Here is a 14,414-nt window from a genome sequence, read left to right as displayed (position 1 = left end):
CTCGATAGCTGTTTCCAGTTGTTCGTTCAACTTTTCGTTTAGAGATTGCTCCTGTTTACATTGTTCCACAAGCTTTTGAATTTCCTTCGATTTTTGACTGATTTCGTCTTCACTGGTGGCTAACAATGCTTTGAGATCTGCGATTTGTTCTTCCAGTTCACTGATAGTTTTTTTCAAGGAGGATGTCTAAAAGCAAAAGTAAAGTTATATAATTGATTCACCATTATTATTAAAACACATTATTATTGGTTCAAGTTCACTGTGCGATTCATCAACTCACCTGTGTCTCAGTATGATTCTTCTGATTCGATTTCTCTTCTTCTAACTGCCGCTGCAGAAGCGTATTTTTATGTTCCAACTCAACAATTTGTGTGGCCAATTCATCGCAAGCTTGTTCCTTCTTCGACACAATTAACTCCATTTCATTGACCTTCTGGCAGATTTCACCATACTGCTTGCTCTTATCCAGTAGCTCCTGATTAGCCGCATCAAACTTGTGTTCAATGATAACCGATTCTGAGCGGACATTTGCCAACTGTGACTCGAGCTGAATTTTTTCGGCTCGCAAATCAGCAATTTGTTCGAGCAGTTTGGTACTGTTTTCGGCAGAAATCTTACTATTTTCTCGCAAAACAATAAGTTCTTCGCCCAACAGTCGGTTGCGCGCTTCTGAATGGTCAAGACGCCCTTGAAGATCAGAGCAGCTGTTTTGCTGAGTTCGAAGTTTGGCTTCATGTTCGTTTGTGGCATCCACAATCTGCTGCTCCAGAGAATGAATTTTGCTTTCCAGTTCCTTCTGTTTGTTCAGTTGACCTTCCAGTGTTTGCTCGATTGACTGCTTTTCTTCGCGAACTGCCTCGATCTGGTTTATTTTCAGACGCAGGTCGGAAATCTCCTGCTCAAGCTGTTCATTTCTCAGTTGCTTCTCAGCTACTTCTTTATCAAGCAAATCGTTTTGATCCGTCAGCTTTACTATTTCGTTGCGCAACTCATTAATTAATTTTTCGGCAGCAGTCAGCTGCTCCCGCACAACCATTTCAGTCTTTTTAAGCTCGTTGCTTCTTACTTCCTCTAAACTAGCAAGTTTTGTTTCAAGTTCTCCAACAGTTGCTTGCAACTCGGATCTTTCGTGGCTGGCCTGAGACACTGCTTTCTGTTCGCATTCTAGTTTCTCACTTAGCTCCTTGATTTCTTCCTGGTAACGCTCAACCTTTTTGTTGTTGTCCGTCACCTGAAGATCCAGATTGTTGAGATCCTTTTTAAGGGCTGTAACCTCTGCTTCCAAATGCTCTCGAATGTTAGATGACTCTTCCATTTCTGCTTCTAGGTTTGAGATTTTCTTACCCATTTTTTCCTTTTCTTCAACAACGTTGGAAAGGTTGGAATTGATCTCGTCGAGCTGCTTTTTAAGTGATTCATTTAATAGCTGCAGTTCATTCTTAGTTTGTTGAAGTTGCTTGATTTGAATATCATTGGATTCGTTTGACTTTTCCCGATCGGTGATGAGTAAAGTTATTTCATCAGACAGTTTTTCACACTTTTCGTCGGATTTTTTTTTCTCTTCAATAAGTGAATCGTGTTCTTGTTGAAGAGATTTAATTTGCTTTTCTAGAACGCGATGTTGTTCTTGAAGCGAAACAAGCTCTTCACGAGATTTAGTTAATTCTTCATGAAGTGAAGGCTCTTGGTGAGCAACTTCTTTAAGTGCCACCTGAAGTTCATCTTTCGCTAGTTTGATTTGTTCCAAAAGAGCGGTTCGTTCCTGTTCGAAAGCTTGTTGCTGCTGGCAGAGATCATCAATGCTTTTGTTGGTAGCTGTGATTTCTCTTTTACAACTTTCAATGATCGCCATTTGCTCAGAGTTTTTCTGTTCTAATTGTTTCTTCTCTTCCTGCAGTAAATCTAAAAGAATATCCTTCTGGCTCTGAATATCGCTTAGTTGCTGCAACAAAGATTGACGCTCGGTCTCAAGATGTTCTACCTGTTCAATCTTTTCTTTCAACAACAAACTCTGAGAAGCTTCAAACGACTCAAACTCTTTTTTCATAGCATTCATATTTTCTATGAGCTCGGTATGCTTTTTCATTTCCATTTCATTTGTTGTTTGAAGATCGGATTTCTCGATCCGCAATTCATCGAGCTGCCTCAAAAGTTGGTCATTGTCTTCCTCCAAACTTTTTACGCGAGCTTCCACAATCTCCAGCTCGGGGAGGGCGGCGGCAACTTTTTCCTTTTGTTCCATAATCAGCTCAAAGCTAGTTTCCAGCTTAAGCCTCTGCGAATCATTGATTGTAGCCTCACCAGCCACCAGGGTGCTCTCCTCCTTGGTCATCTGCTTCTCCAGGGTAACAATTTTCTCGGACAACCGTTGGACGGCCACTTCCAGATCAACGTTTTCCTCTTGGAGAAGTTGGGCTTTCAAACGCTGCTCTTCCAAGTGGGATCGCAATTCACCTTCTTTTTCTGCAGCGTGTTCTAGTATTTTAAGTTTTTCTTTTAGCTCGTTGTTTTTTTGGAGCAGTTCAGTATTTTTAGCTTCAAGTTGCGATTGTAAGTTGCTAAGCTCTTCCATTTCTTTAATTTGTTTTTCTAGAGTATCAACCTTAATCTCGAAATCAGCGACACGCGAGCTTTTTATGTCTAGTTCTTCTGTTAATGTTACACACTGTAGTTTGTAGTGGGATAAAGTTTGGATTTCTTCGATTTTCCGATCCAATTGATCTTGGGTTTGCTGAAGCTGTGCTTCGAGAGATTTGAACTTCTCGACTGAGGCTTGATTATTTCTTGCTTCCTCGAGCTCATCTCGCAGCTTTGACGAGAAGAATACCGATTCTTGTAGTTGCTGTTGAAGTTTTTCAATCTCTTCTTTGTACTTGTCGCCATCCTGAACATAATCCATAAGTTGAGTCGAAAGATCATCATGCTCTACGGTAAGTTTTTCAAGCTCCTTCTTCTTCGTTTGGAGATTGTTTGTAAGCTCTCGAACCTTTGATTGTTCCGTATCCAATCGGTTGAGCATTTCCGATAGTTTATTTTCCTTCTCGTTGAGCAGTTCATTGACATTTTCATATTTAATAGTCAGAATACGTAGTTCAGCTAGTTCAGTCTCTTGTAGTTTCACTTTTTTCCGTAGTTCATCGAACTCAATGTTCATGTCCAGTATTTGGCTGCCATTTTTATTGTGCAGCATGTTGGTGTTTCCCGTATCACTCGTCAGAGTGATCTTCATCGGTGATTGCCGTTCCATGCTATCGCTCATGCTCGAATCGCCCATACTGTCTACTAAGTCGTCGGTGTCGAGGCTAGTGTTAATAAGCATGAGGTCTTCATCGGTCATAATGGCTCGCAATTTGTTCACAACGCGGAACAACTTTTTCGAATCCTTGCGATCGATGTCCTTCTCAAGAGCTACTCGAATTTTCTCCAACTTTTCCGTCTGTTCGCCGGACACTTTTCTCAGTTTTTCCACCTCTACAGCACATCGTTCCAATTCCAGCTGCAGTTCATAGTTGTGCACTTCTAGCTGCTTGAGCTCCTTTCTGGTGCTATCCAAAGTTTTTTGACTGTCGCCCTTCAATGTGGGACCGGTGCTTCGGGCCTCCTGCAGTGACTCGATCAATTCTTTCTCTCGATTCTTGGCCCGCTGCTGGAACAACTCATACTCGACTTGGATGCTGTTCTGCAAATTGCGACACTGTTCCGCCTCCTTGACGGCCGCCTCGCGTTCCTTCCGGGCCACGATCAGCTCTTTCTCGATATCGAAAATCAGCTCCCGCTTCTGGTTTAGTTCCGTCTCAAGGTCTTTGCATCTACCGTTGGGGAAAGGTTGAAAAGAAACATGCAATATTAGTTTACAGTTTACACAGCTTTTACGCATGCATTCGTTCGCTTAAAAAATGTGGCATTTGATTCATTCGCACGTTCCGCATGGATAAGTCGTAACAATATCTTTATTTATTCAGTAGTCGGGTGACTACCTACATGCTGAAGCAACATTTTGACTCGAAAGCCCAGAACGACATGCGTGCATACGATTGAATGCTTGAGTTTTTATTGAACAGTGTTTAAATTTTTTTTTGATAGATTGCAATTTTGAATTTCAAAGGCATCTTATTATGCGGTTTACCTGATTCCCAAAATTCCATTTGTGCTTAATTAAATATTTGAAACACAATTGAACCCGTTTTTCGCTCGATGCCATAACACCCAAACAGGAAAAGGAGCTACCTTGAAAAAATAACGTTTTTTCAGCAGAAAAAACAGCTGTAATCCTACACCAACAGTACAGCTTCAACCAACGTCAGCAAACAAAATCAGCGCCCATCATAATGTGGTATAGATGGCAATTTGAATTTTACTTTGATATCAATTAACGCCTCCTCGCTCGTTCTTCGGGTTTTAATGCCGCTCACTTACGACGAAAAAAAAAATCAAGTGCAACAATGTGCTTCACGCACCTCAATATGTAGGGGAGATGGGGGCATAATGGCCACCTTAAGGAAAACGGTTATTTAACCATAGAAAATAGCTATAATATGGAGGTTACATTATTGTTTCGTGTTCAGACACTTGAAAAGCCTATTCCCTAACGGGCTGAAACGTGAAAAACTAGATGAAAACGTTAAAAAATGCATTTTAAAAAATTTTGCCAAAAGCTGAAAACCAGCCACTGTGGAGGCATAATGAGAACTCCCCCTGAGGCAGTATGAGCACCATTAATCAGAGCAAGATGTGCGTTTTTGCCGGGGAATCTAGCAGCGAATTCAATTCGATGAAGTCAGGTGAGTCGTAGATTCATCAAACAAAGCAATAACAAAATAATCTAGGTCTGTTTGTAGAATACGAACAATTCACGCACGCTCATACATTAAGTGCTTTGTTCGGAGGATAATGCTACTAGCCGTATAATGTAACAATAAAAAAATCGATCATGAATTGTGAATGGAAAAAAATCACCTCGAACAGAAATCTAACTCTAGTCTTTTGATTACCTCTCCGACACCTTACCAATAGGCTGAATTGTCGGATGAAAACTAGTCAAGGTGTGGCGCTATAAATCAATTTTAATTCGCTGCTAGATTCTAAGGCAGAAAATGCTCATTATGCCTCGATAATATGGTGCTCTATATGCCCCTAGTCAACAAATTTAAGTAAAAACGTGTTTTAAAATTGATAAAAGTGAAAAATCAAAAATTTTTTGATGGTAAAAATTGAGAAACAATGTGTACATCATGTTGCAGTGCGTACATTATAGATCAAGGTTATTTCAAGATCATAAGAGCAATTCTAATCGTGCACTCGAGCTATTCGGTTCGCGCTTTTTAACTTATTAATAATCAACGGATTATTAGTATACAATACCGGAATATTGTTGAAAAATCACGCCCACAACTCTGCTGAAGTGGTGTTCTAAGTAGTTCACATAATTAAGAAGCAGATAAGTTAAAAAACAAACTAAATTGGAGATAAATTGTTGAAACACGAGTGGAGTGTTTACTTTAATTGTCAGCCATCTTCCGAAGCAGAAAATAGAATAAATAGTGCTTGTAGAACGTTATACAGCTAGTCATCGCTATGGAGGGGCCACCTCCGGGCGATCCGCCCTATCCTGGTGAAAAAAGGTTACCGGCATACATGACTTCTCGGCATAATGACGGCATACTACGAGTTCTACAATTAAGCGCTAAAGGAAGTGATATTGACCAACCTAACCTAGAAACGGAACAACCTCGTCTACCTCCTAATCCTTTCTTGATTGCACGATCGATTGAGGCTGCTATTGGCTATGAAAATCGACACCTGGTTTCAGCTGCAAAAGAAGCCCGCGGTACGCGCTATGTTCTTCGAACCCAATCACCCATTGTATATAAAGCTTTGATTTGTATGACACATCTTGTCGATAAGGAGAAAACCCAAGTTGAAGTTATCGACCACCCAAGGTTTAACTTCACCAAAGGCGTCGTTTTTGACCAGGATACAACAGATGTATCGGAAGATGAATTGCTTCAAGAACTGCTCGAGCAAGGGGTGACCTCAGTCAGACGGATCACCAAAAAGATAAACGAAAAGGAAACAAAAAATACACCATTGTGCGTCTTAACATTTAGGGGAACGGTACGCCCGAAATACGTTTATTTTGGTATGATTCGCACAAATGTGAGGCCATATTATGACAGTGTACTAATCTGCCGGAAATGCTCCGCTTATGGACATTCCATCAAGAATTGTACCAATGAAGCGGTCTGTCTCACTTGCTCGCAAACACACACCACACCTGAAAACCAGCAATGCAAAAACCCCCCGTTTTGTCGGCATTGCGAAGGGTCTCACTCGCCGGTCAGTAAAGACTGTCCGATCTTCCGCAAGGAAGAAGCCGTGATCCGGCTAAAAACCGACAGGGGTATCACTTTCAGCGAAGCCAGAAAAGAGATAGAGGAGTCCACAAGAAATACAAGCTATTCCAGCAAAGTTCAAAGCCGTCTATCTGAGGTTTCCGACAAAGATAGAGAGATCAAACTTCTTCGAGAAGAACTTGAAAAAGTTCGAAATCAAATGAAAGACTATGTAAGTCTCAAGAACGAGTTAGAAGAACTAAAATCTCATCTTCAAAACGTATTTAAACCAGCAAATAAAAACCCCGAACCTGAAAACTCTTCCACATCCAAGTCACTAAAAACACCGAACGCTGAAATAAATCCGAAGCCGAGAATATCACGAAAAGATTCCAGTTCGAACACCAACAATCAAAACAACACCAATCACAAGCTAACAAAAGTTTCAACCCAACAACTCTCCTCTAATACCACCAAAAATTATAGTCGCAGCGTCAGCCGGAAAAGAGTCATGGACATTTCTCCCCCAACAGCAGAACCCAAGAAATCAAATAATTGCCCTGAGCCTAGTCATGAGATCGTCATATCAACTGAGATAGAAATGCTTGACGATAGCGAGTAAATTATCAACATCTTCTAAGCAAAATTATCCACCTTAACCATTATGTCTAAACAAAACTCCAAACAACACCAAAACTACAAATACAGTCAAAGGAAATCTCAGCAAAAACCAGGAACTCAACAGATCAACACTCCTTCGGGAGATTACACCAGAACTATTCTATCCCCCCCGCTCAGCCTCTCACAGGCCCCATCGATGATCTCCAAGATCTCGGTGGCCGCTAGTGACTGGCAACCGGGGGGTACACAGGTTTGTACCCCCATTAATGTAAACCAACCAGTCTCTATCGGTTTACACATTCCAGCATTAACCACAAAAACCACGATATCATCGCCCAACGTACCTTCTGCCATCTACCAACACCCACTGCAGCCTGACGACAACTATCTCACCGGAAAACTAAATACGGAAACAAACAACAAGAATCTTCAACATCAGGGTTACGAAACCGCTTCGAAGCCAGCAACAGGAACTACAACGATTCCACGTAGCACCTCAGTAGTGAAAAGCACTACAACCCCCCCGCGCAGCCTTTCACAGGCCCCACCGTTGATTCATGGGATCTCGGTGGCTGCTAGTGATCGGCAACCGGGGAATACAAAGGTCTGTACTCCCAAAATGACAATTTCAACAGCCCATATTGCCAAAAACATTTCCTCAGTTGCCACAGAAACGTCTACATCACCGTACCAAAGATTATCGTTACGCAATAGCCCGGACCATTCTGCACAACAAAATACCACAGAGCATCCGACCATCTTAAATTCATCATCACGGAATGAGTTCCGCTCAACTCTGTCGTCTATGCATTCTTCTACTCACCATGGGTATCAACAACGATCATCAGCTCTCACTCGCACCAGGTCTCAACAGAACACACTCGGAGGTGACAACACAAGATCCACAACACCTCCCTCGCACAGCCTCTCACAGGCCTCACCGTTGATCCTCGGGACTTCGGTGACTGCTAGTGATTGGCAGTCGGGGAGTACAAAGGTCTGTACCCCTAAAATGATAAGCCCAACAACCGATATTGCCAAACATATCTCCTCAGTCATCATAGGATCATCTAAATCACCACGCCGGGAACCATCGTTTCACCATCACTCGAGCTCACCCCTGCAACAAACTGCCACAGATCACCTGCCCCACCCATCACCAGCACCACAGATCGAGTCTCGCTCCATGCAGCAACACTCCATTCACCATGAGAGAGTCACACTTCCACTCACCGGTTCTGAGCAAAACTACACTTCTCGGGATGATCACACAAGAGACGCAACACCCCCCTCCCCCCAGCACAGCCTCTCACAGGCCCCATCGTTGATTCACGGAATCTCGATGGCTGCTAGTGATTGGCAACCGGGGAGCATCAAGGTTTGTACTCCATCAAATGCAAACCGGCCAGTTGTTTCCGTTAATCATCTTCCAGGAACTTCAACACTGCAACCAATCAAAAATGCTTTGATCACTGATTCGCCAGATTGGGACCCTGGCGAGGGAACCAGCACTCGCTTCGCCGAAAATAGACGACCGGTACATAAAAACCACCGTAATCGAACAACCAGCACAAGGAACAGCCTCCCAGCCGCGGACGAGATAACCAACGAAAACTTTGCCCCACCCGATGCACCGCCCGATAACTACCAGCGTTCCGAATCTTCTGAATCCGTCGATCCCCTCAACGATCTACTCAGCCGCGCAAATCGATTTGCACTGCAGTGGAATATAAACGGTCTAACACACAACTTTAACGACCTCTCGCTACTCATCTCTCCCAACCCACCAGCGGCCTTAGCACTCCAAGAGATACATAGAGTAAACACAGCAGTACTCAATTCTTGGTTCAGTGGTAAGTACACGTGGTATGTTAAGAATGGAATCACGTGTTACCAAAACGTAGCGTTAGCGATAAGAAACCCTACACCACATTCAAGCATACAACTCGACTCCCCTCTTCTCGCCGTTGGAGTTGTATTGCACACTCATACCCCAACAACCGTAATTTCGATTTATCTACCGCCCGGGAAAATTCCTGAACTAGGAAAACAATTATCAAAATTAATTAGTCAACTTAATGGTCGATTCGTTATTCTGGGTGATTTTAATGCACACCACCCATCTTGGGGTTCATTGAAATCAGATCATAGGGGAAATATAATACTTGAAACAGCGGAAAAACATGATCTAACAATCCTCAATAACGGGACAGAAACTTTCATTCGCGGTCAGGCTAGATCGGCGATAGATTTATCTTTGTGTTCTAGAGAATTTGCCAATAACCTAGATTGGTTTGTTCACCGTGATCCCCGGGGTAGCGACCACTTCCCAATAGAAGTCACTATTAGAAAGAGCCCACCACTTATCAGCCGTAGACAAAGATGGGTCTACGATCAGGCTGATTGGGACAACTTTGATACATGGATTGAAAACCAACTTGAACCAAATACATGCTATGGAATCGAAGAACTTAATGATATCTTCTACCAAGCCGGCCAAAACAGCATTCCAAGAACTGATGGAAAAAGACGAAAAAAAGCTACGCGATGGTGGAACAAAGAGGTTGCCCTTGCCGTGAAAATCCGACGGAAAAGTTTACGTGCTTTTAAGAAATTATCTCAAAATGACCCTAAATTCGAGGAGTATCACAGAAAATATTGTCTTGCGCGGAATAACTGCCGGAAAATCATTTGTGAAAGCAAAAAACTGAGCTGGGAAGACTTCTTAAACGGAATCGGCCCACAATCTTCAAGTACTGAACTGTGGAGTAGGGTGAATTCCTTAAATGGAAAAAAAAGAGCACAGGGCTTCTTTATCAAACTTGACGATCACTATACTGACGATCCTTCCGAAATCGTAGAAGGTTTGGGAAATTATTTCGAAGAACTCTCAGCGACCAGAAACTACAGTTCCAGTTTTCGAGCTCAAAAAGAACGTGCAGAAGCAAATGCAACCAACTTTCATCACATGGAATACATCGACGAAGACTACAACCAACCATTTTCAATGAATGAATTTCTTTTCGCTCTCCAGAATTCTAAAGGACGTTCAGCCGGCCCCTGCTCTATTGGATATCCAATGCTAAAACGCCTCCCGCTTTCAGCTAAGTCAGCCCTTCTCGCAGCTTTCAACCGACTGTGGAATGAAGGTGATTTTCCCGCTATTTGGAAAACCAGCCTTGTAGTGCCTATACCAAAAACTGGATGTAGTAGTCGAGAACCCAATCACTTTCGACCTATCAGCCTTACTTGTTGCCCCTCCAAAATCTTGGAACGAATGGTGAATCGCAGACTTGTAACTATTTTGGAAGAGAATGATCTGTTGGACAAACGCCAGCACGCATTTCGCCGAGGATATGGAACAAGTACATACCTTGCAGATCTGGGAGAAATAATTAACGAGGCTTTTTCTAACAATCACCATGTAGATATCGCATCGCTCGACCTATCAAAAGCATACAACCGTACATGGAAAGAAGGAATCTTGAAACAACTTCATCTATTGAGGATTGGTGGAAAACTAGGTAAATTTATACAAAATTTTTTATCTGATCGCACATTTCGAGTCGTCATAGGAACATCATATTCTTCAATCAAAAAAGAAGAAAATGGGGTTCCTCAGGGGTCGGTACTCGCTGTCACATTATTTTTGATAGCAATGAACACGATTTTCAAAAATCTTAACAAAGGAATCAATATCTTAGTGTATGCAGACGACATTTTGCTAGTCGTTACGGGTCGTAGTATCAAAATTAATAGAAGGAAGCTACAAACAGCTGTGAACCAGATATCGAAATGGGCTAAATCTATGGGTTTTACGATGGCTCCAGAGAAATGTCTCAGGAGCCACTTTTGCCTTGAAAATCATATCCCCTGGAAGCTTAAAATCGAGCTGGACGGAGTACCAATTCCATATAAGAAAGAACCTAAAATCCTAGGCATAACCTTTGACAGACGTTTCAACTTTGACTCACATTGCAGAAAGGTTAAACAGGACCTAAAAAACCGTGTACGTCTCATTGAAATGATAAGCAAAAAGCGTACTATATCCAACCGCAACACCATTTTAAATGTTGGAAATAGTATAGTCACCAGCAAACTTCTTTATGGACTAGAAATAACTTGTCATTCCTTCGAAAAAATTATATCTATACTAGGCCCAACCTATAACAAAATCATACGACATGCTAGCGGACTGCTTCCAAGTTCCCCCGCTTTAGCTAGTTGCGCAGAAGCTGGAGTTCTCCCTTTCCATTCGATAGTTGCCCTTTCAACAGTTAAAAAAGCTATAAACATAGCTGAAAAGACGAACAAAAATGTATGCCTCTACAGTACGGCAAGAAATATATTTAGAAAATACACTAAACTTCACTTGCCCAACACCGAGCAGGTAATTAGATTAGGGGACCGGCGATGGAACAGTCATATACCGAAAGTGAACTGGGAAATAAAGAAAAACGTTCGTGCTGGAGACAACCAAATGAAAATATTAGCATGTTTCAATGCTTTTGTGGCCACAAAATTTCGAAATCATGAAAAACTTTATACAGATGGGTCTAAACTAGCGGATAAAGTTGGTGCTGGTCTCTTTGGTAGCTCATTAGAAATTGCGCGAAGTCTCCCACAACAAATATCAGTTTTTTCAGCAGAAGCTGCAGCGATAGCGTTGGCCTTACACCACAGTAGTTCTACAGGGAAATTCGTGATTTTTTCAGACTCAGCAAGTGTGTTACTTGCCATACAAAATCCTCGAAATCGTCACCCCTGGATACAACATATCCAACTGACAGCATCCGACAATTTCATCTTTTGTTGGATTCCCGGACACTCCGGAATCCATGGAAATACTGAAGCGGACAAATTAGCAGCCATAGGACGGAACGAAGAGCAATACGACGTTGGAATCCCGAAGCCGGACCTCTCTTACTGGGCTAAATCCAAAATTTGGGACGCATGGATATCGGAATGGAGAACAAATAGGAACCTGAACCTAGCGAAAATCAAAGGGGATCCAAGGAAATGGAAAGATCGACCTAGTAGGAAAGAACAAGTAGTGTTATCGAGGCTTCGGGTTGGGCACACGAGGTATACTCATCGGCATTATGTTTCCGGGGAACCAGCAAGGACGTGTGATTTATGCAACGTGAGACAAACAGTGGAACACATACTCATCGAATGTCCTGAACTCCAAGGACCCAGAGAGGCGTACCAGATTGGCGTGTCCATAAGGAATATCCTTTCAAATGATGAAGTAGAAGAGGAAAAACTACTTTGTTTCTTAAAAGAATCCTATTTGTTTAATGACATGTAAACTTGATTAACTTCCTCCAGAGACGAACCAGCCAAAGGCTGAAAGTCTCTTAAAATAAAGAAAAAAAAAAAAAAAAAAAAAAAAAAAAAAAAAAAAAAGATCATAAGAGCTTATTTCGTGGTGCTCAAAAATTATAATATTTTCGTAACTTGAGAACCAAGCTAGTTTTTTTTTAAATATCTCTGTAAAGATGATAAGGAGATTCCTTTTTTTGTGAAAAATTAATACTATAGGAAGTACGAAACAAATCCTCATGAAAATTTATTTAAGAAAATACGCACTTTCGTAGAAAAGCGTAGTTCTCATTATGCCTCGGGTGCTCGTTATGCCCTCATCTCCCCTATCACAGTTACTGACATCAGCCATTGGTAATTAAATCAATTTACGAACATTTCACTTTCGAGTGATAAACCATGCTTGCGTCGCTTGAAGACGATGAACTTAGATGGATATCAATCAAACATTCTTCATCGGTAAAAAACGGGCTCTGCTTGTATTTTGTCTTATCAGTTAGCACACGTTTTGAGACGAATATTTTAGAAAGAAGAAAAAACACTCAACGTGACCGCCTCCAATTCAACTTGTCCTCCTACACACGCAATTCAACTCAAGAATACCCAACGACGCATTCGAGGTGCATAACTAATTAAGTAGTCTCACATCGAGAGATGATAATCGAACAATCTTCACTCCCTCCCATCCCAACCCAACTTACCGTTCCTCTAGGGTTTCCAGCTCTTCTTCCTTGGATTCGAAGTTCTTGCGGAGTTCCTCGGACGAGCTCACTTGCTGCTTGATGTCGGCCAAATCGAGATTCTTTTCCAAATTGGTAAACTCCTGCAGCTCCCGAAGTTCCTCCTCCAGCTCCTTGCACCTGTAAACGACAGAGAGGGAGACAACGACAGAAAAAAAAAACTGATTAGAAAAATCCAAACCCCATCATGCAATTCGCGAATCGGCTAATTATTTATAACTAAACTGCATAAACAACGTACACCGAGAGCGGACGCGCCAGTTGTAAATAAGCGAATTTTACTGGAGAGAGGAAGCGCAAAATGCTAGCTAGCAATCCGGCGGCTAGCTGCGAGCTCGGTTAATCTCCGACTACAACGCGGGTTGACTTTTCTTGAGAGGTGGTGAACGCTGTTACTAGCAGGCAAACTAGCTATAACATACCATCAAAGCTCCGGTGAGAAATTCCGGTGCCTGAAGCAGAGCAAATGATTAAACGGTCACAGTGGTTCTAAAATAATTGCCATCTACTCGGTACCACTAGACAAGCTGGTCTATCGAATAGAATGCATAAAATGAAATTTTAGTATTTTTTACAACACAAAAATGATTGTTTATGATAACTTCATAGTCTGGCTAACAGATTTGAACCCCACCTAATAAATATTTAAAGACCCGTCCCCTGTATCTGTACAGTAAGGTCCAACTAAGAAATAAGATCTTAAACCTTGTGTGCATTCTAGTAACTACTGAGCTTAGTTTAACAAACCTTATCCCATTGATTTCCTTAAAGTTTCAAGATTTTTGTCAACTTTTTTTTTGTTTAACTCCAGTATTTCGAACAAAATACCTAGTAAATGTGAACATGTGGAAACAACTTTTATTGTTTGTTTTGATTTTTTTTAATTTTCAAGGGGGTTTTCAACCTACCTACATGCACACAAAAGGGTATTGTAATTATTTTGCTCGGGATAACGACTTAACGAGTCACAGGGAAAATACATCATATTCACGAAATTCGAATGAAACCCCGACCGAATCTCTTGATGGCTTGCTTTCCCTGAAATCCAGAAGAAAACGTTAATGAATGCACAGATACTCGATCAAACGTCCTGCATTCAGGACAGTTATCGCCTGTATCACCTCAAGCTCAAGCAAGATTACTTCAACGTTTGACCGAGGATGGTGAAAGCAATTACCTGGCGACAGCAGCAGCAGTGAAGGACTTAGGCGACTTCAATGCAAAGATTGGTTCCGATAATCAGGACTTTGAAGCGCATCATGGGGCGCCGTGATCTAAGACAGATGAACGAGAACGGAGAGATGTTTGTAGAATTTTATGGAAACAACAACATGGTGATCGGTGGAACGCTGTTCCTCAATCTACCAGTACATAGGGTCACTTGGGTATCCCGAGA

At 41.8% G+C, this 14,414-nt stretch overlaps 1 protein-coding gene across 1 annotated transcript in view; it reads right to left on the bottom strand.

Annotated features, from left to right (window-relative positions):
* The window catches only part of LOC129752673 (myosin-2 heavy chain-like), a 14,002-nt gene extending 798 nt beyond the window's left edge, over nt 1-13,204 (bottom strand). The window contains exons 1-4 of the mRNA XM_055748439.1: nt 13,200-13,204; nt 12,980-13,138; nt 281-3,809; nt 3-186 (exon numbers count right to left, since the gene is read on the bottom strand). Coding sequence (XP_055604414.1) covers nt 3-186; nt 281-3,809; nt 12,980-13,138; nt 13,200-13,204 — 3,877 coding nt within the window. The remainder of the gene's footprint in view (nt 1-2; nt 187-280; nt 3,810-12,979; nt 13,139-13,199) is intronic.
* Between the last annotated feature and the right edge of the window lie 1,210 nt (nt 13,205-14,414).

The sequence above is a fragment of the Uranotaenia lowii genome, chromosome 3 (genome assembly GCF_029784155.1).
Source record: "Uranotaenia lowii strain MFRU-FL chromosome 3, ASM2978415v1, whole genome shotgun sequence".
NCBI classification, from domain to species: domain Eukaryota; kingdom Metazoa; phylum Arthropoda; class Insecta; order Diptera; family Culicidae; genus Uranotaenia; species Uranotaenia lowii.
Note: the sequence above shows the minus strand (reverse complement) of the source record. Positions and strands in the feature narration are given on the sequence as shown.